General features: G+C 39.3%; 1 protein-coding gene across 3 annotated transcripts in view; it reads left to right on the forward strand.

Moving 5' to 3' along the window:
- Positions 1–25247, forward strand: part of LOC105479175 (solute carrier family 16 member 1) — a 43559-nt gene that overhangs the window by 9548 nt on the left and 8764 nt on the right. For all 3 annotated transcript variants that reach the window (XM_011737026.3, XM_011737027.3, XM_011737028.3), the window contains exons 2-3: positions 19342–19602; positions 24214–24357. In XM_011737026.3, the coding sequence (XP_011735328.1) occupies positions 19386–19602; positions 24214–24357 (361 nt within the window). In that variant the 5' untranslated portion in view covers positions 19342–19385. The remainder of the gene's footprint in view (positions 1–19341; positions 19603–24213; positions 24358–25247) is intronic.

The raw sequence follows: 25247 nt of genomic DNA on the forward strand, positions 1-25247 counted from the left end.
CTGGAACAGGATAGGTTATGTGTTAATAAATTTAAATGGCCCACTTAGATACCGATTTGTTGAATATATTTTGGGTTGCTGTAGAAAATAGAACACATATCATTGTTTATTCCAGAATATAATTTAGAATTCTACAAAGCAAAACCTACTGTTGATGGAAATAGCCCCCAACTTTCTTTTCTCCATGACATCTCGTGTCATTTTATAAAATGTGAAATGGATCTGTATTTGGAAACTCCTGACCAACCAAGAAATAAATTAATATGTGAAAGGGACATAGGACTCTTAACTTAGGTAGTAGCCAGTTTTTCAGTCTGTGAGAAGAAGGCAAAAATGAAGCATAAAAAAGGCAAAATTGCTGGTATAATAATAGCTCAGAAAAGATTGGTAAGTTCTTTGTGCCAGAAGTTGTAGTCTATGATTCTTTAAAAAACAGAACAGCCAGGTGCGGTGGCTCACACCTGTAATCCCTGCACTTTGGGAGGCTGAGGTGGGTGGATCACCTGAGGTCAGGAGTTCAAGATCAGTCTGACAAACATGGAGAAACCCCTTTCTACTAAAAATACAAAAAATAGCTGGGTGTGGTGGTGCATGCTTGTAATCCCAGCTACTTGGGAGACTGAGGCAGGAGAATTGCTTGAGCCCAGGAGGCGCAGGTTGCAGTGAGCCGAGATCCTGCCACTGCACTACAGCCTGGGTGACAGAGGGAGACTCCCTCTCAAGAAAAACAAACAAAACAAAAAAAAACTTTTCTGCTTCTTTGACTGTAGAGGGCACTAGATCCAGAAAGCGTTACGTCACTGAAAGGTTTTTTTTTCTGGTTTCATATTTTTCTCTACTTCTCAAAAACTGGGAAAAGTAGATTACCTGAAGTTCATCTAATGCTAATATTTGGTTGAGATACAAGGATTTTTTTTTTTTTTAGATGGAGTCTCTCTCTGTCCCCCAGGCTGGAGTGCAGTGGTGCGATATCGGCTCAAGTGCAACCTCCGCCTCCCGGGTTCACGCCATTCTCCTGTCTCACCCTCCCGTGTAGCTGGGATTACAGGTGCCCACCACCACGCCCTGCTAATTTTTTGTATTTTTTTTTTTTTAGTAGAGATGGGTATTCACCATGTTAGCCTGGATGGTTTTGATCTCCTGACCTCGAGATCCGCCCACCTCTACCTCCCAAAGTGCTGCGATTACAGGCATGAGCCACCGCACCCGGCCTGTGATAAGATAAAGGGATTTTTTTTTAAAGTAGAAAAATAACCTCTCCCCTTAATTCATGATCTAAAAGCACACAGCTAAAATTAGTAGGGAAATATTGTTTACAAAGAAAGAAATACACATACAACTTATGTAGAATTTTCAAGGTGCTACCTAAGGAGCATTGAATAACGTCATGGAATGAATTATCTCCATGTGGCAAGTTGTATTCAGAAAAATAGTAAGGATATTACCGTACCCTCCTCTATGTCTAACTCTTACAGTGAGCCTTATCAGAATATCTCTTTGTTCCTTTCCATCTTATGAGACAAAATATAGCCTCAATCTCTACTAATAAATATGAGAAGCATTAATGATACAACAGGATCAAGGAGGCCGGGCACAGTGGCTCAGGCCTGTAATCCCAGCACTTTGGGAGGCTGAGGCAGGCAGATCACGAGGTCAGGGGATGGAGACCATCCTGGCCAACATGGTGAAACCCCATCTCTACTAAAAATACAAAAATTAGCTGGTGACAGAGGGAGACTCTGTCTCAAAAAAAATTTTTTAAGTATCAAGGAAAAGAAAAATTGTAAGAATACATTTAACAGTGACTGATGTAATAAAGAATTGGTTCTGCTAACTTCTCTTAAAGCTTTGCCATATCCACAGAAGATATTTTCTAATCTCTGAATATCCTCATCTGCCTCCTTACCCTGTGAGTACACTTATCCTTTAGCCCCAATATTAAAGAGAACTAAAGTAACTGGATTTCATGATTTTTGTTTTAATTATGCTATTTTTTTTGCACTGTATTAAAGACTTACAGTATTTTAGCTTCTCTGTTGGGTAACTTTGAGAATTATTAGCCCAGGTGCCAAATTGGTTGGGAAAATACTCTTGAAGTCAGGGATTTGCTGTGAAAAGTAAAAATGAATTTGCTACTACTTTTGAGCAGCTGTCCAACTTTTACCCAATAATCTTATGGTTCAGACCTAAATAACCCACAGTGCTGTTGATACTGGAGAGTTAGTCACTTTTTTTCATCTGATATCAATTCGTTTGTGAACTTTTAATACAGGAAAAACATAGATATTGTTTATTGTGTATCTTAAAATAAACCTTACTATCATTGACTTGTAATGAGAATATTGGCAAACTTCGTTTTTCTTTGTTTTTTTTTTTTTTTTTTTTTTTTCTTTGTTTTTTGGTTTTTGTTTTTTGGTTTTTTTGTTTTTGAAACTGACTCTCACTCTATTGCCCAGGCTGGAGTGCAGTGGCATGATCTCAGCCTACTGCAACCTCTGCCTCCTGAGTTCAAGTGATTCTCTGGCCTTAGCCTCCCAAGTAGCTAAGATTATAGTCACCTGCCACCACGCCCAGCTAAATTTTTTGTAGTTTTAATAGAGACAGGGTTTCACCATGTTGGCCAGGCTGGTCTCGAACTCCAGACCTCAAGTGATCTGCCTGCCTTGGCCTCCCAAAGTGCTGGAATTATAGGCGTGAGCCACCGTGCCCAGCTAACAGTAGGTAATGTTTTAAAGTATAATACATCCATAGACTAGAATACCATTCTTCAAAAACAGCATTGTGGAGCTAGACGCATCAAAAAATGTTTCCAGCCAGGCACAGTGGCTCATGCCTATAATCCCAGCACTTTGTGATGCTGAAGCAGGTGGCCTGAAGTCAGGAGTTTGAGACCACCGTGACCAACAGGGCGAAACCCTGTCCTTACTAAAAATACAAAAATTAGGCGGGCATGGTGGCAAGCACCTGTGATCCCAGCTATTTAGGAGGCTAAGGCAGGAGATTTGCTTGAACTCAGGAGGCAGAGGTTTCAGTGAGCCGAGATGGCGCTACTGCACTCCAGCCTGGGTGACAGAGTGAGACTCCCTGTCTCAAAAGGCCAGGTGCAGTGGCTCAGGCCTGTAATCCCAGCACTTTGGGAGGCCGAGATGGGCAGATCATTTGAGGTCAGGAGTTTGAGACCAGTGTAGCCGACACTGTGAAACCCATGTCTACTAAAAATACAAAAATTAGCCAGGTGTGGTAGTGCACAACTGTAATCCCAGCTACTCAGGGGTCTTAGGTAGGAGAATGACTTGAACCTGGGATGCAGGGATTGCAGTGAATCAAGACTGCACCACTTCACTCCAACCTCAGCGATAGAGCAAGACTTCATCAAAAAAAAAAAAAAAGTTTCTGATATTAATGGAAAATGTCTCTTAAGCAGCATATACATACATACATACATATTCCAAATTTATGTTTATTCATATGCATGACTATCATAAAAGGAAGTCAGAATTTACATCAAAATATAAATAACTTTAAATGAGGATGGTAGAATGACAGGTAAATTTTATTTTCTATTCACACTTTTTTTTTTTTTATAACACACACTTATAACTTGTCATCTTTTAAAACAACTACTTTGTGGGGCTTTGTTTTTCGTTTTTTGAGACAGAGTTTCACTCTGTTGCCTAGGCTGGGGTCCAGTGGCCATGATCTTGGCTCATGCGGTTTTCGCCTCCGGGGCTCAAGTGATCCTTTCACCTTAGCCTCCCATGTAGCTGGGACCACAAGTGTGTGCCACCACTGCTGTCTAATGTTTTGTATTTTTTGTAGAGACAGGGTTTTGCCATGTTGCCAAGGCTGGTCTTGAACTCCTGGACTCAAGTGATCCTCCCTCCTCTGCCTCCCAAAGTGCTGGGATTACAGTTGTGAGCCACCATACCTGGCCATATTTTCTTCTACTATCAAGTAATACATGTTCATCGGAACAAGTCAGTCAACATAGTTGTATGGAAAGAGCATATTATCTCCCCTTCTCAACCTTCAGCAATGTGACATTTTAAGTATGCTCATTAGAACATATTTACTTAATTAATTTGTTTACCTATTTACTTTCTTCCCCAGAATCTAAGCTCCATGAGGGCAGGGCTTATGTCTGTCTCTTTTTCTCTTTCACTGCCTTTACTCCAGGCACTCAGATTTGTAGAATGAATGGCCAAAATGTTTGGTGTATATGTGTATATCCTGATACACTTTTTAAAATGATGATACAGTTGTACGATGTGTAATTTTTTTTTTTTTTTTTTTTTTTGAGATGGAGTCTCGCTCTGTCGCCCAGACTGGAGTGCAGTGGCGTGATCTCAGCTCACTGCAAGCTCTGCCTTCCGGGTTTACGCCATTCTCCTGCCTCAGCCTCCTGAGTAGCTGGGACTACAGGCGCCCGCCACCTCGCCCGGCTAGTTTTTTGTATTTTTTTAGTAGAGACGGGGTTTCACTATGTTAGCCAGGATGGTCTCGATCTCCTGACCTCGTGATCCGCCCGTCTCGGCCTCCCAAAGTGCTGGGATTACAGGCGTGACCCACTGCGCCCGGCCAATATGATGTGTAATTTTTTAAATCTTAGTTTGCAATCTTTTTTTCTTTTTTTTTGAGATGGAGTCTCACACCGTCGTCCAGGCTAGAGTGCAGTGGTGCGATCTTGGCTGACTGCAACCTCCAACTCCTGGGTTCAAGTGATTCTCCTGCCTCAGCCTCCTGAGAAGCTGCGACTACAAGCGCCCACCACCATGCCCAGCTAATTTTTATATTTTTAGTAGAGACAAGGTTTCACCATATTGGCCAGGCTGGTCTCGAACTCCTGACTTCAGGTGATCCACCTGCCTGGTCTCGAACTCCTGACCTCAGGTGATCCACCCGCCTCAACCTCCCAAAGTGCTGGGATTACAGGCATGAGCCACTGCGCCCAGTCAGTTTGCAATTTTAATTGCAAAAACAATACGATGAAGTTTGATAATTTAGGACATTGGTATTTGATCTTCTTTAGCTGTTATCACCCTAAAATGTTGCCTTTCTACAAATCTTTCTTTGTTAGCCAACAAAGTATACCCCATTCTTCCTCACCGCTCACTGCAGCCTTCGCCTTCCGGGTTCAAGAGGTTCTCCTGAGTAGCTGGGACTCCAGGCACGCGCCACCATGCCCGGCTAATCTGTAGTGTTTTTAGTAGACACTGGAAAATTCCTGTTTTCAGTTTAAAACGAATGGGTCACTATCTTTTGAAAAAAGTTGTACTGATGTGAGTACTTATCCCAAAAGTAAGTGATCCATTTTATACCCCCCACCTTTATTATAGAATAGCCTCATTCTCCCTAAATAAAATCATGCTTATTTGGTTGAACAAATGATGTAAGTCATTTTCTTACAAGGAGAATTAAGAGTGTTTGCTACCAGATTCAGATTATTTAAACATAACGTTGGCTGAGATTGACAAAAGAAGATTAAAATAAGTAAATATACACACACAATTGTGTGCATATTGCATATATCACGCCTGTGTATATATATGTTCATTACCTTTAAGTTTGCATGTTAGTTTGCCCATTTACAAATATGTTCAGCTTCATCAGTTCTCTATACTACTTTAATCCTCCTCATATCTAAAACAAGTACTGTACGAGAGGATTAGGATTGGGGTCACAATAGTAGCATCTTAGGGTATTGTAGAGTATTAAAGTCAAGTCAAATTAATTGGAATTATATATCAACATATGCCCAGTAAAATGGAAATACAAGTGAAGATTGATTCTTATTCAGGCATATTGTATCTTAATGAAATTTAGTTGAAGTTGCAAATAGAAAGCCAACATTTTCCATTTATTTATTTTTCATTGAAATAGGTTGACTGGCTTTGTTCATGATATAGCAAAAGTAGCTCTTAATGCTGGTTAGCTGAAACATTGATTGCCAGGAAGCTGTCTAGGAAAACTTAAACCCATTTCGCCTAACAAGCCAGAGATATTTATAATACATATTATTTGGTAGTTAAATCCCATTCTCTGGAAATTTCTTGAGGCTGGTTCTTTATGTCCACATGCCTTCATGTTACTTCAACTTTGTTTATGCCTTTTCAAAAAATTTCAGCATTGAAGCTTTGCTCAGCTGACTCTAGTTGGACTAATATTTAGCAAAGATTCTTCACCAAAAGTCATTTACAAGGTAGAAAAGTATCATACTGGCCTGACAAGGTGGCTAACACCTGTAATTACCAGCATTTTGTAATCCCAGCCTGTAATCCCAGCTACTTGGGGGACTGAGGCAGGAGAATTGCTGGAACCCAGAAGGTGGAGGTTGCAGTGAGGCAAGATCACGCCATTGCACTCTAGCCTGGGCAACCTGAGCGAAACTCCATCTCAAAAAAAAAAAGGGGGTCATACTTGAACTGCAGTGAACGGAGAGAGGTGTCAGAAAGTCTGGAAATTAAGGGATATTATTTATGCTGGAGAAACCCTCCTCTCAACCTCCTTCTGTCTTACTTTAGGTGGTGAAAGGGCCCTGAGATCTTACAAACACTCTCCATTTCATCACATCACAAATTTAGCACATGCTATATTTACTTGAAACAAAACAGGGCTTTTGTAGATCACAGTAGAGATGAGGACACTTACAAATGTTAGCTTTCATATGTTTTATGGTCCTGTAGGCTCCTGACAAGTGTGCATTGTAAGCTTTCTTGTTAGGAAAAACTTTGGACAAATTTCTTGTTTGGAGAATGCTCTCCAAGAATACGTGTGGTATTTAGGACTACAAGAAAATGTGGGCCGGTCTCAGTGGCTCACGCCTGTAATCCCAGCACTTTGGGAGGCCAAGAGAGGTGGATCACCTGAGGTCGAGAGTTTGAGACCGGCCTGACCAACGTGGAGAAACCCCGTCTCTAATAAAAATACAAAATAAGCCGGGTGTGGTGGCGCATGCCTGTAATCCCAGCGACTCGGGAGGCTGAGGCAGGAGAATTGCTTGAACCCGGGAGGCAGAGGTTGTGGTGAGCTGAGATCGGACCATTGCACTCCAGCCTGGGTAATAAGAGCAAAACTCTGTCTCAAAAAAAAAAAAGAAAAGAAAAGAAAATGGGAAGAGGTCTATAGGAGATAAACTTGATAAGCCAAAGAACTCTTTTTTTATACTACATCATTATTTATTCAACTTTTATTTTAGATTCTGGGGTATAAGTGCAGATTTTTTACAAAGGTATGCCATAATGGTAAGGTTTGGAGTACAACTGAACCCATCACCCAGGAAGTAAGCATAGAACCCAATAGGTTGTTTTTCAACCCTTTGCCCCTCTTCTCTTCTCCCCCATCTTGTATTTCCCAGTAACTGTTGTTCCCATCTTTATGTCCATGTGTACCCAATGTTTAGCTCACACTTATAAGTGAGAAAAGTATTTGGTTTATTGTGTTAGTTTGCTTAGGATAATGGCCACCATCTTCATCCATGTTGTTGCAAAGGACATGATTTTGTCCAAAGAACTCGTAAAAGAAAGTGAATTATTATTTCGTTCTATAATAGAATTATTGCATGTTCTTTTTTAACTGACTAAAAATAGTAAATTTGACATCCTTGATCAAAATTATTTTAATAAATGAGATGTATGTACGTAATTTTTATCAAAGTATAAAATATATATTATTTAAATAGAGCCTAAATGATGTACAGTGAAAAATAGTGTATTCTGCACCATCTCTGACCATCCTTTCCAGTATACACATAGATCAGCTTTTTTCTGTAATTAATACATCCCTGTTATACATCAGAATTTACTGAAAAAAACATGGTGCTGAAGAAAGCATTGTCTAAACTGATTCTGATTCAGTTGAATGCACCAAGATGATATGCAGTCTGAATAAACCATTAGGTATCAATTTAGTCACTTTTGCGATCAAGTTGAATTAATGATTTTAAAAAACAGCCATTCTCAAAGTGTGGTTTTTTTTGGACCCTTCAAGGACCTCAAGACTCTCTCAAGATTGCAGTCTTTAGATTTCACTTATAACTAATCATCATGAAACTATCAGCCAGGCAGTGACCCACGCCTGTAGTCCTAGCACTTTGGGAGGCTGAGACCAGCGGATCACTTGAACCCAGCCCAGGAGTTCAAGACCAGCCTGAGAAACATGGCAAAACTTCATCTCTACTAAAAAAATACAAAAATTAGCCAGGCCTGGTGTTTCGTGCCTGTAATATCAGCTACTCATGAGGCTGAGGTGGGAGGATCACTTGAGCCCAGGAGCTACAGTGAGCCACTGCAGCACTGCACTCCAGCCTGGGTGACAGAACGAGACACTGTCTTTAAAAAAAAAAAAATAAATAAATCACTCATCAAATTTTGGTGTAGTATCAAAGAGGAATATCCTCAATTATCTGAAAATGCTATTAAAATACTCCCTTTTCCAAATACATTTCTGCTTAAGGTTGCCTTGGAACAAAAACTTTCCAGATTTGTTGTCTTTTTGGGCCGGGGGATGGGCAGGGGTGGGGAGTGGAGGGAGTATGAAGCTGAGTTTTTATTTAGAATGATGAAAGAAATAATACATAACTTATTTTAAAAAGCTGACAAATGCAGGGCACGGTGGCTAATGCCTGTAATCCCAACACTTTGGGAGGCTGAGGCGGGTGGATCACCTGAGGTCAGGAGTTCAAGACCAGCCTGGCCAACATGGTGAAACCCCTTCTCTACTAATAATACAAAAATTAGCCCGGCATGGTAGCACACCCTTGTAATCCCAGCTACTCAGGAGGCTGAAGCAGGAGAATCACTTGAACCCAGGAGGCAGAGGTTGCAGTGAGCCGAGATCACGCCATTGCACTCCAGCCTGGGCGACAAGAGCAGAACTCTGTCACAAAAAACAAAAAAAGAAACAAAAAAGAACTGACAGATAACAATGAACAACAGAAAGCGAACTCAGAAAAAAATAAGATAAATTTATGAATCTCTGTACATATGTCTAATATTTTTCTCCCGTGATATTGGGCTGCATACTGTCATTGTCTTTTTTGAACTGCCTCCTGGAAATATGTTTGACATACAAAAAGCTATAGATATTTAATATATACAACTTGATGTATTTGGACATAAGTGTACAACTGTGAAACCATCACCATCAGTACCATAAATTTAATCACTTCCCAAAATTTCCTTCTGCTGCATTTGTTCTTGTTGGTGGTTTGTTTTGCTTTTTCCTGTTGTGTAAAGAGGACTTAACATAGGTCTACACTTTTAGCAAATTTTTAAGAATTCAATACAGTATTGTTAATTAATCATAGGCCCTATGTTATACAGTGTATCTCCAGAACAAACTTTTGTTGTATTATGGAAATTCTGTACCTTCTAATCAATACCTTCCCATTTCCCCTTCCTCCCAGGCCCTGGCAATCACCATTTTACTCTCTGCTTCTATGACTATTTTAGACTCCACATATAAGTGAGATCATTCAAAGTTTGTCTTTCTGGGTCTGGCTTATTACACTTAACAAATGTCCTCCAGGTCCATCTATGCTGTCGCAAGTAGCAGGATTTTTTTTTTTTTTTTTTTTTTTTTTTGGAGACAAGAGTTTCCCTCTTGTCCCCCAGGCTGGAGTGCAATGACACGATCTCCACTCACTACAACCTCTGCCTCCCAGGTTCAAGCAATTCTTCTGCCTCAGCCTCCTAAGTAGCTGGGATTACAGGTGTGTGCCACCATAACTGGCTAATTTTTGTTATTTTTAGTAGAAACAGGGTTTCACCATGTTGGGCAGACTGACCTCAGGTGATCCACCTGCCTTGGCCTCCCAAAGTGCTGGGATTACAGGCGTGAACCACCATGGCCGGCCAGATTTCTTTCTCTCTTAAGGCCAATAATACTCCATTATATGTATTTTCCACATTTTCTTAATCTGTTCCTCCTTAGATGGACATTTATGTTGCTTCCGTGTCTTGGCTATTGTGAAAAATGCTGCAAAGAACATGGGAGTGTGCAGGTAATCTCTTTGAGATCCAGATTTCAGTTCCTTTGGATACATACCCAAAGTATGACTGCTAGATCAAATGGTAATTGTATTTTTAATTTTTTGAAGAATCTTCATATTGTTTTCCATAACAACTACACCAGTTTATATTCCCTCCAACAGTGTACACGGGTTTCCTTTTCCCCACATCCTTACCTACTCTTGTTCTTTGGAGATCTGCTGTCTTAAAAAAGAAGTATGTTGGCCGGGCACGGTGGCTCACACCTGTAATCCCAGCACTTTGGGAGGCCGAGGCGGGTGGATCACGAGGTCAGGAGTTCGAGACCAGCCTGGCCAACATGGTAAAAACCCGTCTCTACTAAAAGTTTTTTAAAAAAACTGGGCATGGTGGCGTGTGCCTGTAATCCCAGCTACTGGGGACACTGAGGCAGTTTGAACCTGGGAGGTGGAGGTTGCAGTGAACCAAGATCACGCCATTGCACTCTAGCCTGGGCAACAGGGTGAGACTCCATCTCAAAAAAAAAAAAAAAAAAAAAAGAAATGCTTTCTATTTATTGGTAGAGTGGTCTATGTAAATAATTTAAAACTGGAAATTATTAACTAAAATATTGTTTTTTTAAGGGATTATAAATATGAATTAAAAGCAAGATCTAAAATCAATTATCATAAACAGAATTCTGAAAGATAGGCCTAAAATCCTTCTTTAAGCATTCTAGTTGGCAAGTTGTTAATTTCTCTTATAAGAATAATATATTTAACTTCTTGTAATGTGGATAGGATTTTCCCAGAATGATAGGGTAGGTAAAGAGAGTTGGAAGTTTGCAGAGCCAGGTTTACATTTTTTAAGATTCTTTATATGCAGTTTGATCAAAATTATGCATTTCATAATTGCTGAGTGTTTGGCTAGCCAGATCCAGTAGTTATATTCCTTCTTTGACTAGCACTTTCTGCTTGATTTTTTTCATTGTTTTGGTTTCCTCAATGTATTCGGTTTCCAAGTGGAAAAGAAATGAAAGTGAGGTTTCCTAGGCTTTGAATCTTGGAAGTTAACTTGGGACCGGTGGTTCTGTAAACCATGAAGCTGGATTAGGGCTACAGAGAGCAACAGGTTATCTACTTTAGCAGCAATAGCTTCAGGAAATCAGCCTTTCTGGATTTGAATGTTTCCATGTGAATTTGAAACCTAAAACTAGTTTATACTTAGTAACACATTATTTTAAGGTTATTGGTTTTGGATACTTTCTGCTTGTTTTAAATTCACAAACTGGTCATTGTCATTTTAGGAAAAGACAGTGGCTTTAAGTGTTGATGAGGAAAGTGTACATAACATCATAAATACTATTTTCAAGGCTTTTGAAGCTCTTCTCTTTGGGAGTGGGGCAAGGACATGGCAGGTATGGAGCACAACTTCGGCTTTCCAGATTAATTTACTAGCACAATTTATAAGAGTTTTGAGGAAAAAAAAATCAGAAAATCTAGAAGGTGATTCTTATCACCGTCATTGCCAAGAAAAGTTAGGGTTATTGTTTTCTATCATCCTTTACAAGATGAATTGATGAATTTTTCTCATTACCCTATCACTTTGTTTTTTAGTCTCCCCATCACTCTTGGGCAATAATAGCTAAGCTAATAGGAAAGCTACTGTGCACATTGTAAGGATTAAAATCTTAAACTTTAGTCCCTTTTAGCCTCTGGGCTTTAGCATACAAAGAATGCATGTGCTCTGTTTTCTCAAGGGAACTCTGAGTACTCTGCAAGGGGGCCTGCTCTCATAATTTACTTTTTGAATGAGCCCTTCTGTTTATAGCTGAGATTTGCCAGTTTAAAAGGAAATAATATGCTTAGATAATATTAACTGACTTTTTGTTTTTTCAGTTATGTACCATCAGAATTTTTAAGTTAACAGGGATAGCCATTTGTCAGGTGGTGGCAGAATTGTGTTGAATCTGCGTCTGGTTTTTTGAAGTGTTCTGTTTTTCATAATGATTTTGCATACTCTTATTTCTTATACTTTCTTATTTCCTTTTAAATTTTTTTAAAGCTTCTTGAAGCTTTCAATCTAATTTTGGCACTATGGAATAAGGTATTAACTTGATGAGGCAAGCTTTAGTGACTAAAAATTGTAACTGCCTTAATTGGGACAAATCATAGCTGGCAGCTAAACTCAAGGTTTAATCACGTCCAGCACGTATTCGCTGTTCCAGTCAGAGCTTGATGTGTTAAACAGCCCTACTGTCTGTGTGTGGGTGTTCTATGTGTGTAAATATTCTGAGATGAATTAATCTTTTTAGTAGTTCTTTGAAAATTTTCAAGTGTTCTCTTTTTTCATACTTAGAAGAAGAAAAAACTCATAAAATCAACGCCTGCAGCTGTTTTATTTAACATCATTTTAGAATTTAGGCTGTTTCTGTTAGCAGAGCTGACCTGTTAAATAGCTTTTATTCATATTCATTCCAGTAGAAATTTTAGGAAACCTTAACTTGTAAATATTTTTATCTCACCCAAATCCTAGGTAGATGAAATGCCCTAGGACAAAGACCTTCAGTTTTTAAACTGGGTTATATTTTTGAGGGAATTATTCTGCACATCATCAGGTTGAGAGATAATCTTAGCTAAAAATTACCTCTTGAGAATGGATGCCTGATCTCTACTTTTTCTTTTCCAACTTGAATTATCCAAAAGCCTTTTACCCCCACTACAAAAGAGAAGTATCTCTTACTCATCCCATTTCTTATGGTGGTTCACTGTCCCAGGCAATAAAAATCTCAAAGGAAGGGAAAATTCCAGAATGCATAGTCCTAGAGAGAGTCCCATGATAGAAATCCAAAAAGGGGTTAGGTCAGAAATACTGGAGAATATTGAAAAATTATTTCATCTGCACAACAAACTCCTGCCTTCTCTCTTTTTTTTTTTTTTTTTTTTTTTTTTTTTGAGACAGAGGCTTGCTCTGTTGCCCAGACTGAGCAACCTCTGTCTCCCAGGTCAAGCAATTCTCCTGCCTCAGCCTCCCAAGTAGCTGGGATTATACAGGTACCCACCACCATGCCCTGCTAGTTTTTGTATTTTATTAGAGATGGGGTTTCACTGTTTTGACCAGGCTGGTCTCGAACTCCTGACCTCAAGTGATCCACCTGCCTCGGCCTCCCGAAGTGTTGGGATTATAGGCATGAGCAACTGCCCCTGGCCGCCTTCTCTGTTTTCTAAGTTAGGATTATTATTAGAAAAATGAGATAGTTATCACAGAGATGTGTATCAACACATTTATTTCGATTAAAATGAAGTTTGCTTTTGTTTAATAGAAATCTCTTACTTGATTGGTTTGAAAATGAGGACTGGCCAGCTATTTCCCATAAGTTACATCACCTTAATCTTTAGTGCCAAACACAGCTAAAGTACAGAAGAAACCATCCAGAATGAAGTTCAGAAAAACAAAGGAATGAATGATAATATGACAACATAGAAGGGAGAGTAAGAGAGTAGATAGCATGGGAAGGTCCAACCCATATCCAATTGGAGTCTCAGAAAAGTGAAAAGAGAATGGGGGAGAAGCAATATTTGAAGACATAGTAGGTGAGAATTTTTCAAAATTGTCAAGAAGACTGTTTTGTCAGTATGAATATTTGTTAGCTGTGTCATCTGTATTTTCTAAATAGTTGTCTTCTAAGATCTTTCTCTTTATCTTGCTTCCTCAAACTGAGGATTTATGTTGTTCCTCAAGTCTATAATATCCTTAGTCATTAATCCTTACTCATTTACCGAGACAGTTGCCTCTTCTCCACTCTTTATTCTCTTTTTCCAAAGTCCCATTAGATAAATGTCAGCTCCTCCTATTCTAAAACCTTTCTTTCATAGCTTCAGAATGAAACTCTCGCCTGAATTCTGACTAATCTCTTCAAACCTATTCTTAAGGTTTACTGACTCTGTATATAGCTATGTCCAGTCTTCTAGTTAACTTGTTATTAATTTCATTGACTTGACTTTCTTTTTTTTTTTTTTTTTTGAGACGGAGTCTTGCTCTGTCACGGCTGGAGTGCAGTGGTACAATCTCAGCTCCCTGCAACCTCTGCCTCCCAGGTTCAAGCGACTCTCCTGCCTCAGCCTCCCAAGTAGCTGGAATTATAGGCACGTGCCACCAAGCCTGGCAAATTTTTGTATTTTTAGTAGAGATGGGGTTTCACCATTTTGGCCAGGCTGGTCTCAAACTCCTGACCTCAGGTGATCCACCCTCCTCGGCCTCCCAAAGTGCTGGGATTACAGGCAAGAGCCACCATGCCCAGCCAACTTTACTTTCCATTTCTTGTTCTATTTCAAATCAATTAATCTTCTTCAATGGATCTTTTTTAGAGAAAGACACAATTTTCTCTAATGTTTTAAATGCCTTGTTTTATGTCTTTAGTCATTTAAATATTCATATTTCTATGACTGTAGTTCCTGAGTGTCTAATCCGACTGTGTTGAATTGACATTGCATTTACTCACAGTTAATTGGTTCTTGATGTGCTCACAATTGTGAGCTTATATTTAGCAGGCCTTTGTTTGTGGGAAATCTTTGCTAGCAAAATCAAATATAATGTATCTCTGGAAGAAAAACAAAGATTTTCTACAGATAATCTCCTGCCAAGCATGAGCTCACACTGGCCTGAGTTGTGAATTCTCAGAAGAGTCTTCTGCACTCCTCTTGTCTCCTTTTGTTTATTCTCGTCTTTGTCTTCTTCCTCTTTCTTTTAACCATCCAGATAACCAAGACAAAGAAGTTCGCCTGCCCTCTCCTTTTGCTTCTGTATTGTCTCCCTGTGCCACAGAACAAATTTTATTCCCCTTGTCACTGTCCTTGAACTTTTTTTTTTTTCGGTTTTGATGAGCTTTATTGAGGTATAATTGACATAATAAAATTTACTAACTTGAATGTATACTTTGATGAGTAACTGTCACCATCATGATAATAAAGTATTTCCATTACCCTATAAGTTATCCCCAAACCGCTTTGCAGTCTCCTCCCCCCAACCCCTGGTGGCCACTGATCTGTTTTCTATCCCTTATCTAAAATGCTTGGGATGAGATGTTTTGGATTTCAGATTTTTTCAGATTTTGGAATATTTGCAGTTACTTAAGCAGTTGAACATCCCTAATCCAAAAATCCAAAATTCAAAATTTTCCAATGAGCATTTTCTTTGAGCATCATGCTGGTGTTCAGAAAGTTTCAGATTTTGGTTTCATATTTTCAGATTACAGATGCCCAACCTGTGCTAGAATTTTGCCTTTTCTAGAATTTAATATAAATGTGACCATATAGAATACAATCTTCTGTCTAGCTTTTTTTGCTACTTAACAGAATGCTTTTACAATTCATCCATGTTATTGCATGCATCAGTAGTTCCTTTTTATTGCTGAGTAGTATTCTATTATATAGCTATGCCATTTTTTATCCATTCATGTGTTGATGGACACTGGGTTGTTTTCAGTTTTTGGCTATTATGCATCAAGCTGCTAGAGAATTTTCATATAAATCCTGGGTAATACCTGTAGCTGTAATGGCTGGCTCATATGTTAAATGTATCTATAACTTTATAAGGAACTGCCAAAATGTGTTCCAAGGGACTGTAACATCAGCAATGAGAGTTCCATTGGCTTCATATCCCCACAAAGTCGTGGAATTATCTATCTTATTTTTGTGATTTTAATTTGCATTTTTAAATAACCAACGATGTTCAGCAGCTTTACATGTGCTTGTTTATCATTCATGTATCTTTGGTGAAGCATCTGTTCAGATCTTTTGCTTTTTTTTAAGTTGGATGATTTGCCTTTTTGCTATCGTTGTGCAAGTTTTTTATGTTTTGGGTATGTCTTTTGTTGGGTATATTGTTTTGTATATATTTTGAATTCTAATTTTTAGACTTTTTTTTTTGAGACACAGTCTTGTTCTGTCGGCCATGCTGGAGTGCAGTGGCATCATCTCGGCTCACTGCAACCTCCACCTCCCAGGTTCAAGTGAGCAATTCTGTTGCCTCAGCCTCCCTAGTAGCTGAGACTACAGGCACGCACCACCACACCAAGCTAATTTTTGTATTTTTAATAGAAACGGAGTTTCACCATGTTGGCAAGGTTGATCTCAAACTCCTGACCTCGTGATCCGCCCGCCTCAGCCTCTCAAAGTGTTGGGATTACAGGCGTGAGCCGCTGCACCTGGCCAACTTTTTTTATAGTTGTTTCTTTATGTTCCTTCAGAAATCTTTGCCTGATTTAAATATTGATTATTTCAGTCCAAGAGGATAGGTTATCTATTTTAATTTCTCAGTATTATAATTTTTGGTGTACATATCTTATACATCTTTTGTGAGAATTATTTCTATATAGTTTACCATTTACAATAGCATTTAAAAATTTTTTCAAATTTGGATTGTTCATTGCTGGTATATAGAAATACAACTGGTTTCTGTTTATTGATGTTGTATTCTGAGACCTAGTCAAATTCACTTATTTGATGTTCTAAGGAACATCTCTTTAGAAAACTCTAAAGAAAAGGGTTTTCTTTATACACATCTGTCATCTGAATAAAAACAACTTTATTATTATTTATTTTTTAGAGACAAAGCTGTTTTTGTTTTGTTTTGTTTGAGACAGAGTCTCCCCCTGTCGCCCAGGCTGGAGTGCAATGGCGTGATCTCAGCTCACTGCAACCTCTGTCTGCTGAGTTCAAGTGATTCTCCTGCCTTAGCCTGCCGAGTAGCTGGCACATACCACCATGCCCGGCTAATTTTTTGTATCTTCAGTAGAGACGGGGTTTCACCATGTTGGCCGGGCTGGTTTTGGACTCCTTACCTCGTGATCCGCCCGCCTCAGCCTCCCAAAGTGCTGGGATTACAGGTGTGAGCCACCACGCTGGGCGAAAACAAGGTCTTGCTCTGGAGTGCAACAGCATGATCATAGATCACTGTAACCTCAAACTCCTGGGCTCAAGTGATCCTCCCACCTCAGCTTCCCAAGTAGCTAGGACTACGTATGTGCACCACCACACCCAATTTTTAAACAATTTATGTAGAGGTAGGGTCTCGGTATGTTGTCCAAGCTGTTCTTGAATTTTTGGCAAACAATTCTTCCACATTGGTCTTCCCAAAGTGTTGAGATAAGTGTGAGCCACTGCACCTGGCCTATTTTATTTCTTTTCCTTTCTTTATGCCTTTTGTTTCTTTTTCTTGCCTGCATGCACTGGCTAGAACCTATAGTAGAAATGGGGTTTCACCATATTGGTAAGGTTGGTCTCGCACTCCTGATCTCAGGTGATCCACCCACCTCTGCCTCCCAAAGTGCTGGGATTACAGGCGTAAGCCACTGCGCCTGGCCTAAAGCTACCATCTTTTGACATCATATATATATTTCTGATTTTAACTGTATTGGCTAGCTGTTGTTTAGGAATTTCTTGTCATATAATGGAGAAAAATATCTTGAATCAAAGCTATTAGATAAAAGGAAACTTGTCTGAGATAGTTCTCCAGCCTGTTAAGTGAAAATTTTGGGTGTTTAGAATTATCTTATTTTTTTGTAAATTGCTACATATCCAGTGAGTCAGGCACCCACTCCTAGTACGTTAAGTCAGCCATAAATAAGAGAATGTGAAAAGAAAGTATGGAAAAATATGTTTTGGAAAAGGTAAAAAGCTTACAAAGGCTATATTAAAACCTATAGTGTCGGGGCTGGGCATGGTGGCTCACGGCTGTAATCCCAGCATTTTGGGAGGCCGAGGTGGGTGGATCACCTGGGGTCAGGAGTTCGAGACCAGCCTGGCCAACATGGCCAAACCCCGTCTCTACTAAAAATACAAAAATTAGCCAGAGGTGATGGCGTGTGCCTGTATTCCCAGCTACTTGGGAGGTTGAGGCAGGAGAACTGCCTGGGAGGCGGAGAGGTTGTAGTGAGCCAAGATCTCGCCATTGTACTCCAGCCTGGGCGACAGAGTGAGACTCTGTCTCAAAAAAACAAAACAAAACACACCTAAAGTGTTTGTAGGTTATATGTTATGTGAATTTTGCAAGCAGGCAAGTCAAATTGGGCATTTGGTTATCTATAATAATTTAAGGAATTATGATGTTAACTGATTTATTGAAAAGGGTTTATTTCAATTATGATTTCTTAAGTGGTGAGAAGCTATTTTCCTTTAAGCTACAAAAAATTATGGGTAATGCTATGACTCTAAAACTTTTTCTGATAATGTCTTTAAAAGAAGATAATGTCTATTGGATAAGTAACTTTAAAAAAATTCATTTACTCGAGAGCTAAGTATAAAGTTCTGAAGGAGAAAAACACCTTTTTTTTTTCTTTTACACAGTCAACAGTCAGCACATCACAAAACACTACTGTAACCAGATGTGTGGGGGTTTTTTCCCCCACATATACCAAGCAATTGTAGGAGACACCAACTGGGTGTCCTGTAATTCAATTCAATTTTGACTTCAACTACCTGGAGTTAGATCCCAGGTTAAGGGCTCAGTCGCACAAGACTGGGACCCTTACTTCACATGCCAATCATACATAAGTAGGTTGTAAACTGTACTTGTGACTGACCAGCTGTAAATCGGGCTACCACTACCCTCTCCTTGGGTTTGATTAATTGCTAGGAAGGCTCACAGAACTCAGGGAAACACTTTCGTTTGCCAGTTTATTATAAAGGATACTATAAAAGATACATATGAAAGCCAGATGAAGAAGTACATAGGGTGAAGTCTGGAAGGGTCCCCAAGTACAGGAGCCTCTTCCCCCGTGGAATTGGGGTATGCTATCCTCCCTGCACATGGATGCAATGACCAACCCAGAATCTCATCAGGTCTCTTGTTTCCCAATTTATTTATTTATTTGTTTATTGAGACAGGATCTTGCTCTGTCACCCAGGCTGCAGTGCAGTGGTACAATCACAGCTCACTGCAGCCACTACCTCCCAGGTTCAGGTGATCCTCCCACCTCAGCCTCCCAAGTAACTGGGACCACAGACACGCACCACCATGTCTGGCTAATTTTTTAATTTTTTTGTAAAGTTGGGGTCTACTTATGTTGCCCAGGTTGGTCTCAAACTCCTGGGTACAAGTGATCCTCCTGCCTCAGCCTCCTGAGTAGCTGGGACTATAGGCATGCTCCACCATACCCAGCTAATTTTTTTAAAATTTTCTTAGACAGACACAGGATCTGTGTTGCCCAGGCTGTCTTGAACTCCTGGCCTCAAATGATCCTCCTGCCTCAACCTCCCAAGTAGCTGGGATTACTAGTAGGCATGATCCACCACGTCTGGCTATATTTCTTATTTCACAAAAGAGTTTTATAGGTGTGCCTTATATTGACATACTATTTTAATTTTATATCTTTCAGATATTTGTATTTGACTTGCGTTTTGGAATTTATCTACACTTAAAATGCCACCAGCAGTTGGAGGTCCAGTTGGATACACCCCCCCAGATGGAGGCTGGGGCTGGGCAGTGGTAATTGGAGCTTTCATTTCCATCGGCTTCTCTTATGCATTTCCCAAATCTATTACTGTCTTCTTCAAAGAGATTGAAAGTATATTCCATGCCACCACCAGCGAAGTGTCATGGATATCCTCCATAATGTTGGCTGTCATGTATGGTGGAGGTAAGTACCTATTAAGGCCTGCTCTTTTAATTTTCATGAAGCAGCCAGAGTGTCTGTATTAGGTAACTTTAAAAAAAAAAGAAAAAGTCTTATTCAGTGAGATGTTTTGAAATGTTATTTCCTAAAGTTTGGTGTTTAGAGTCACATTTTTCATTCCTGATAACAATAGCAACTCTCGCTATAGTATTTGAAATACTATAGCATTTCAAAACGGAAATGAGAAAATCGTGAGGGACCTTGATTTGCTCCAACTGATGTATCATTGAGCTTAAAAGACTGTTATAAAAATGATGTATGCGCAACTGGTTTTTTTTTGTTGTTGATCCCTGCTAGACTCTTGAAATGTAAACATAAATATAGATTTTTAAAAATTGATGTTGGGAGAATTAAAATTAATCAGACTGGCCTAATGGCATGGTTCAAAGTCTCAGGTAAAATCTTTGTATGATGTTAGAATCAACTGAATAAAACCTCCTCCGTATTACTTGCGATGTTATGAGTCCTAAAAGCATGTCAGCTGTACCCTAAACTTAAATTTTACCACTTACTTCTCTTTTGTTTTCTTTGGCATATTGTAAAGGAAATGTAGGGAGTAAGTTGCTCACTTAACATCATCTAAAATACTGTTTCTAGCCAATGTAGTGATTCTAGGTTTCAACTATAAATAACTTAGCCTTAGGCTGCTGAAGTGGTGCCATATTCAACCAATATCTATCAAGTTCTATGAGTACATTCAGCACAGGGCTAGGTGTTGTGAGTGACAGAAAACACTGATCCCTTCCTTTGAGAAGTTTATAATCCTTTTGAGACAATAATATATGATCATGAAACAGGAATAAGCAGTTGAAATCATAATTTCATTAAGCCTATAATTAAATTGTACAGAAGAAACAGGTAACTGGCTGCCATGGAGAGAGAGAAACTGGGTGACTGGGAACAGGAGTAGGAAGACATGTTTCCACTGCTTATCTTTTTGTGCCTTTTACATTTTGAACATGGGCCTATTTTGTCTATCAAATTAAAGAACCTAAGTGCTAAATTGTAGTGTTTGCTTTTTTTGTAAGTTCAGAGAAATCGAAAGGGACTTTGGGCATTAGCTTCTGAGAGCCAATAATTTTGCAGGCTTTGAACTCCATTCGGCCAGGATTTTAATCAGGTTTTGACTATGTTGGCTTGAAGAAATTGGTATAAACATTACCCAGAGGTACTCCAGGTGTTCAGTGTGTTCTTAAGTTGACTACAAACCAGAAGTTTACATGTTGCAATTCTGTGCCACCAAAGAGCTAGAGAGCCACTTGTGTTTTGCATCAAAAGTAAGTGATGTCAGTTTTATTAATTGCACGTGACTCTCCTTTGGGAAAACAGTTCCTCCTTTGTCCTTACGCAATTAGTGGGATAACTAGCACATTTTTTTGAGTTTGTATTTAATAGGCCCATAAACCGTACGCCTTTCTATTTTTAATCATAGCTAATTAGGCCCATCCTTCCTGAAATAACACTAAAAGACAAAATGCCTATCATGAACCTTGTTGCAGAATTTTTACTAAATGGGTTGTTTCGTTTGGTTTGGTTTCTAAATAGTGTATCCCCTAATAAATAGTTTTCATCACTTTTACAACTGTGATAATCCTTTAACTTGTTCACTTGGACCACAATGTGAACACTAATACGTTTTGAGATATGGTTGGTTTTGTTTTCTTTTTTAGTGCTTTGGGTCAGAGATATACAGTGATGGTTATTAAAGTATATTTTGTGGGGAGGAGATGTTACCTGCCTGCTTTTGGTTTGTTTTTCCTTTTTTTAAAACATGAAAGTATAAATTTACATATTTTAAGTTCCACAAGGGTCACCTTAACACTTGTGGTTTGGAATTTTAAATATTTCAAAAACTTTAACTTCTGCAGTATTAACTTCTACCTCACAAAGTCAGCAGTGTGGTGATACTGATCTTTGTTTTGTGGGATCTTTTTTCTTTTTTTTTTTGACACAGGGTCTCAATGTATTGACCAGGCTGGAGTACAGTGGCATGATCATGTCTGCCTCAGCCTCCCCAGTAGCAGTTGGCCCTACTACTATGCTCAGCTAATTTTTTATTTTTGTTAAGTAGAGATGGGGTCTCACTCTATGGCCCAAGCTGGTCTTTTTTATTATTTATTTATTTATTTATTTTGAGACAGCGTTTCTCACTCTGTCACTCAGGCTGGAGTACAGTGGCACAATCACCACTAACTGTAGCCTCAGCCTCCCTGGGCTCAGGCGATCGATCCTCCCCCTTCACCCTGCCAAGTAGCTAAGACTACAGGCTTGCACCACCACGCTCGGCTAATTTTTGTATTTTTTGTAGAGATGGGTTGTCGCAGTGTTGCCCAGGCTGGTCTTGAACTCCTAGGCTCAAACAATCTGCCCACCTTGGCCTCCCAAAGTGCTGGGATTACAGGCATGAGCCACCGTGCCTGGCCTGGTATTTATCTTTGTTATTCTGGCTGTACAAAGTCTTATGACTCTATATATATTTTGTTGTTGTTGTTGTTGTTTCGTTTTGTTTTGTTTTTGTTTTTGTTTTTTGGAGACAGAGTCTCACTCTGTTGACCAGGCTAGACTATAGTGGCGTGATCTCTGCTCACTGCAACTTCTGCCTCCTGGGTTCAAGCAATTCTCCTGCCTCAGCCTCCTGAGTAGCTGGGACTGCAGGCGTGTACCACTACGCCTGGCTAGTTTTTGTATTTTTAGTAGTGATGATGTTGACCAGGCTTGTCTCAGAATCTCCTGACCTCAGGTTATCCACCCACCTCAGCCTCCCAAAGTGCTGGGATTGCAGGTGTGAGCCACTGTGCCCGGTCTAAAAATATTTTATAAGTATTCTTTCAGTATGTAATTTTTTCATCTTACACAAGCTTTAAATTCAAATTATTTTATTTCTTTCTTTTCTTTTTGAGACAGAGTATTGCTCTTTTGCCCAGGCTGAGTACAATGGCACAATCTCTGCTCATTGCAACCTCTGCCGTCCGGGCTCAAGCAATCCACCCACCTCAGCTTCTGGAGTAGCTGGGACTACAGGTGTGTACCACCACACCTGGCAAACTTTTTTATTTTTGGTAGAGACAGGATTTCGCCTTGTTGCCCAGGCTGGTTTTGAACTCCTGGACTCAAGTGATCTGCCTGCCTTGGTCTCCCAAAGTTCTGGGTTTATAGATGTGAGCCCCCATTCTTGGCTCAAATTATTTTCAAATTAGCTGTGATCTAATTCATGAACTGATTATCTTAGTTTGCCCAGGCTGCTGTAACAAAGTATTGATCACAGTGGAGGCTGGGAAGTCCAAGATCAAAGTTCCAGCAGACTAAATAAGTAGTGATGGTGCCTTATGTCTGTGTCCTCATGTGACAGAAGGGAAGACAAACTCCCTCAGTCCCCCTTTTTTTTTTTTTTTTTTTTTTTTTTTTTGAGATGGAGTTTTGCTCCTGTTGCTCAGGCTAGAGTTGCAATGGCGCAATCTCACCACAACCTCCGCTTCCCAGATTCAAGTGATTCTCGTGTCTCAGCCTCTGGGATTGTAGGCATGCACCTCCACGCCCAACTAATTTTGTGGTTTTAGTAGTGACAAGGTTTCTCCATGTTGGTCAGGCTGGTCTCAAATTCCTGACCTCAGGTGATCCACCCACCTTGGCCTCCCAAAGTGCTGGGATTACAGGCATGAGCCACCACTCCCACCCTGTCTTTCAAGAGGCTGAGGCAAGAGAATGGCATGAACGTGGGAGGCAGAGCTTGCAGTAAGCCGAGATCATGCCACTGCATTCCAGCCTGGGCAACAGAACGAGACTCCATCTCAAAAAAAAAAACACAAACCACATTTATGATAATATACAAGTACTCTAAAATGTATTTAGATGCATTTATATGTCTTCTATCAGTGTGTGTGTCTGAAATTTAGAACATACTTTCTACATACATGTTTTTGTTTTGTTTATTTGTTTGTTTGTTGAGACAGAGTCTCACTCTGTTGCCCAGGCTGACTGAAGTGCAATGGCAGGATCTTGGCTCACTGCAACCTCCACCTCCCAGGTTCAAGCCGTTCTCCTGCCTCAGCCTCCCGAATAGCTGGGCACACGGCACCATGCCTGGCTAATTTTTGTATTTTTAGTCGAGACGGGGTTTCACCATGTTGGCCAGGCTGGTGTTCAACTCCTGACCTTGGGTGATCCACCTGCCTCAGCCTCCCAAAGTGTTGGGATTACAAGCGTGAGCTATTGCGCCCAGCCACTTTCTGCATATATGTTAATCATATCCTAGATAAATCAAGAACCTTGTGAACATCCATTGCCAAGGTGTTTTCAGCCTGCCCTGCCTTAAAAGAGAAAGATTAAGGATAACTTCAGATCTTTTGTACTTTAGTAAAATTCCATCCAGTATTTTTAGATTTAGAACCTGCACAATTATGTTTTCTAACATCTTTATTTTAGTACACATATGACTCAGAAATAATTACAGAAAACAGTATTCTTATCATTGCTGCTTGTTTATTTTGGAGGATTTGTCATTCGTTGTCATTCATACTTGTATAGATGTGAGGGAGCAGTTTCCTTTATATTACTACATTTTTGGTTATCTTTTAGGTCCTATCAGCAGTATCCTGGTGAATAAATATGGAAGTCGTATAGTCATGATTATTGGTGGCTGCTTGTCAGGCTGTGGCTTGATTGCAGCTTCTTTCTGTAACACTGTACAGGAACTGTACTTCTGTATTGGATTCGTTGGAGGTGAGTTACTACTGATTCATTTGGAAGCATTAGTTTTTTGCTGGCTATTTTGTATTTACCTGCATTCATCTTTCAGATCTCTGAAGTGAAATTATTTTCTTATAGAAATGACTTGATTATCATTTTGAAGAACTACAGATAAAAGTACTAGAAAAGCAAACTTTTAAAGAAATTGCCATTATATGATGGATATTTATTGGATATTTATTGTTTGTTGAATGAGTAAATGAATTGAAAGAATGATTGCATTCCTTGTCCTAAGAATAGACAGTAGTGGTAGATACAATGTGTGTGGCAACTCGGTGCGAGAGTGGCTATTTGATAGAATGTCCACATAACGTTTCTGAGGGGTAGAGAATATGCTTGATAATTCCTCCCCCATTTTAAAAATCACTAAATGAAGATAATGAACTGTTGATGAACATAATTAATAAAAGTTACCCATAACCTCACAATCCAAAGAATATCATTAACATTTCTATATATATCCTTCCATGTGTTTTCCTATGCACAGATACACCTTTTTTTAAAGCAAAAAAGGATCAAATTATGTATAATATTTTGTAACCAGTTTTTTTCCCACTTAACAATATATCATGAACATTTTTCCATGTTGTTAAATGTTTTGATACATAACAATTTTAATCTCATACATAACATAATTTTATTTGATCTCTTAATTGTTGACAAATTGTTTTTGTCAGTATTAGGTTGAAATTCTTTTGTGAACATGAATATATTCTTAGTATAAATTTGTAGAAAAGGAACTGCTGTGTGTTTGTTTTAATATATGTATGCTAAATTGTCCTCTAAAAAAGTTATACTCACTTATTGTCCCACTACAGTATATCAGAGATTCCAAGATTATCCCTTTTGTCAACAATGGGATA

This window comes from Macaca nemestrina, chromosome 1 (assembly GCF_043159975.1).
Source record: "Macaca nemestrina isolate mMacNem1 chromosome 1, mMacNem.hap1, whole genome shotgun sequence".
Lineage (NCBI taxonomy): Eukaryota > Metazoa > Chordata > Mammalia > Primates > Cercopithecidae > Macaca > Macaca nemestrina.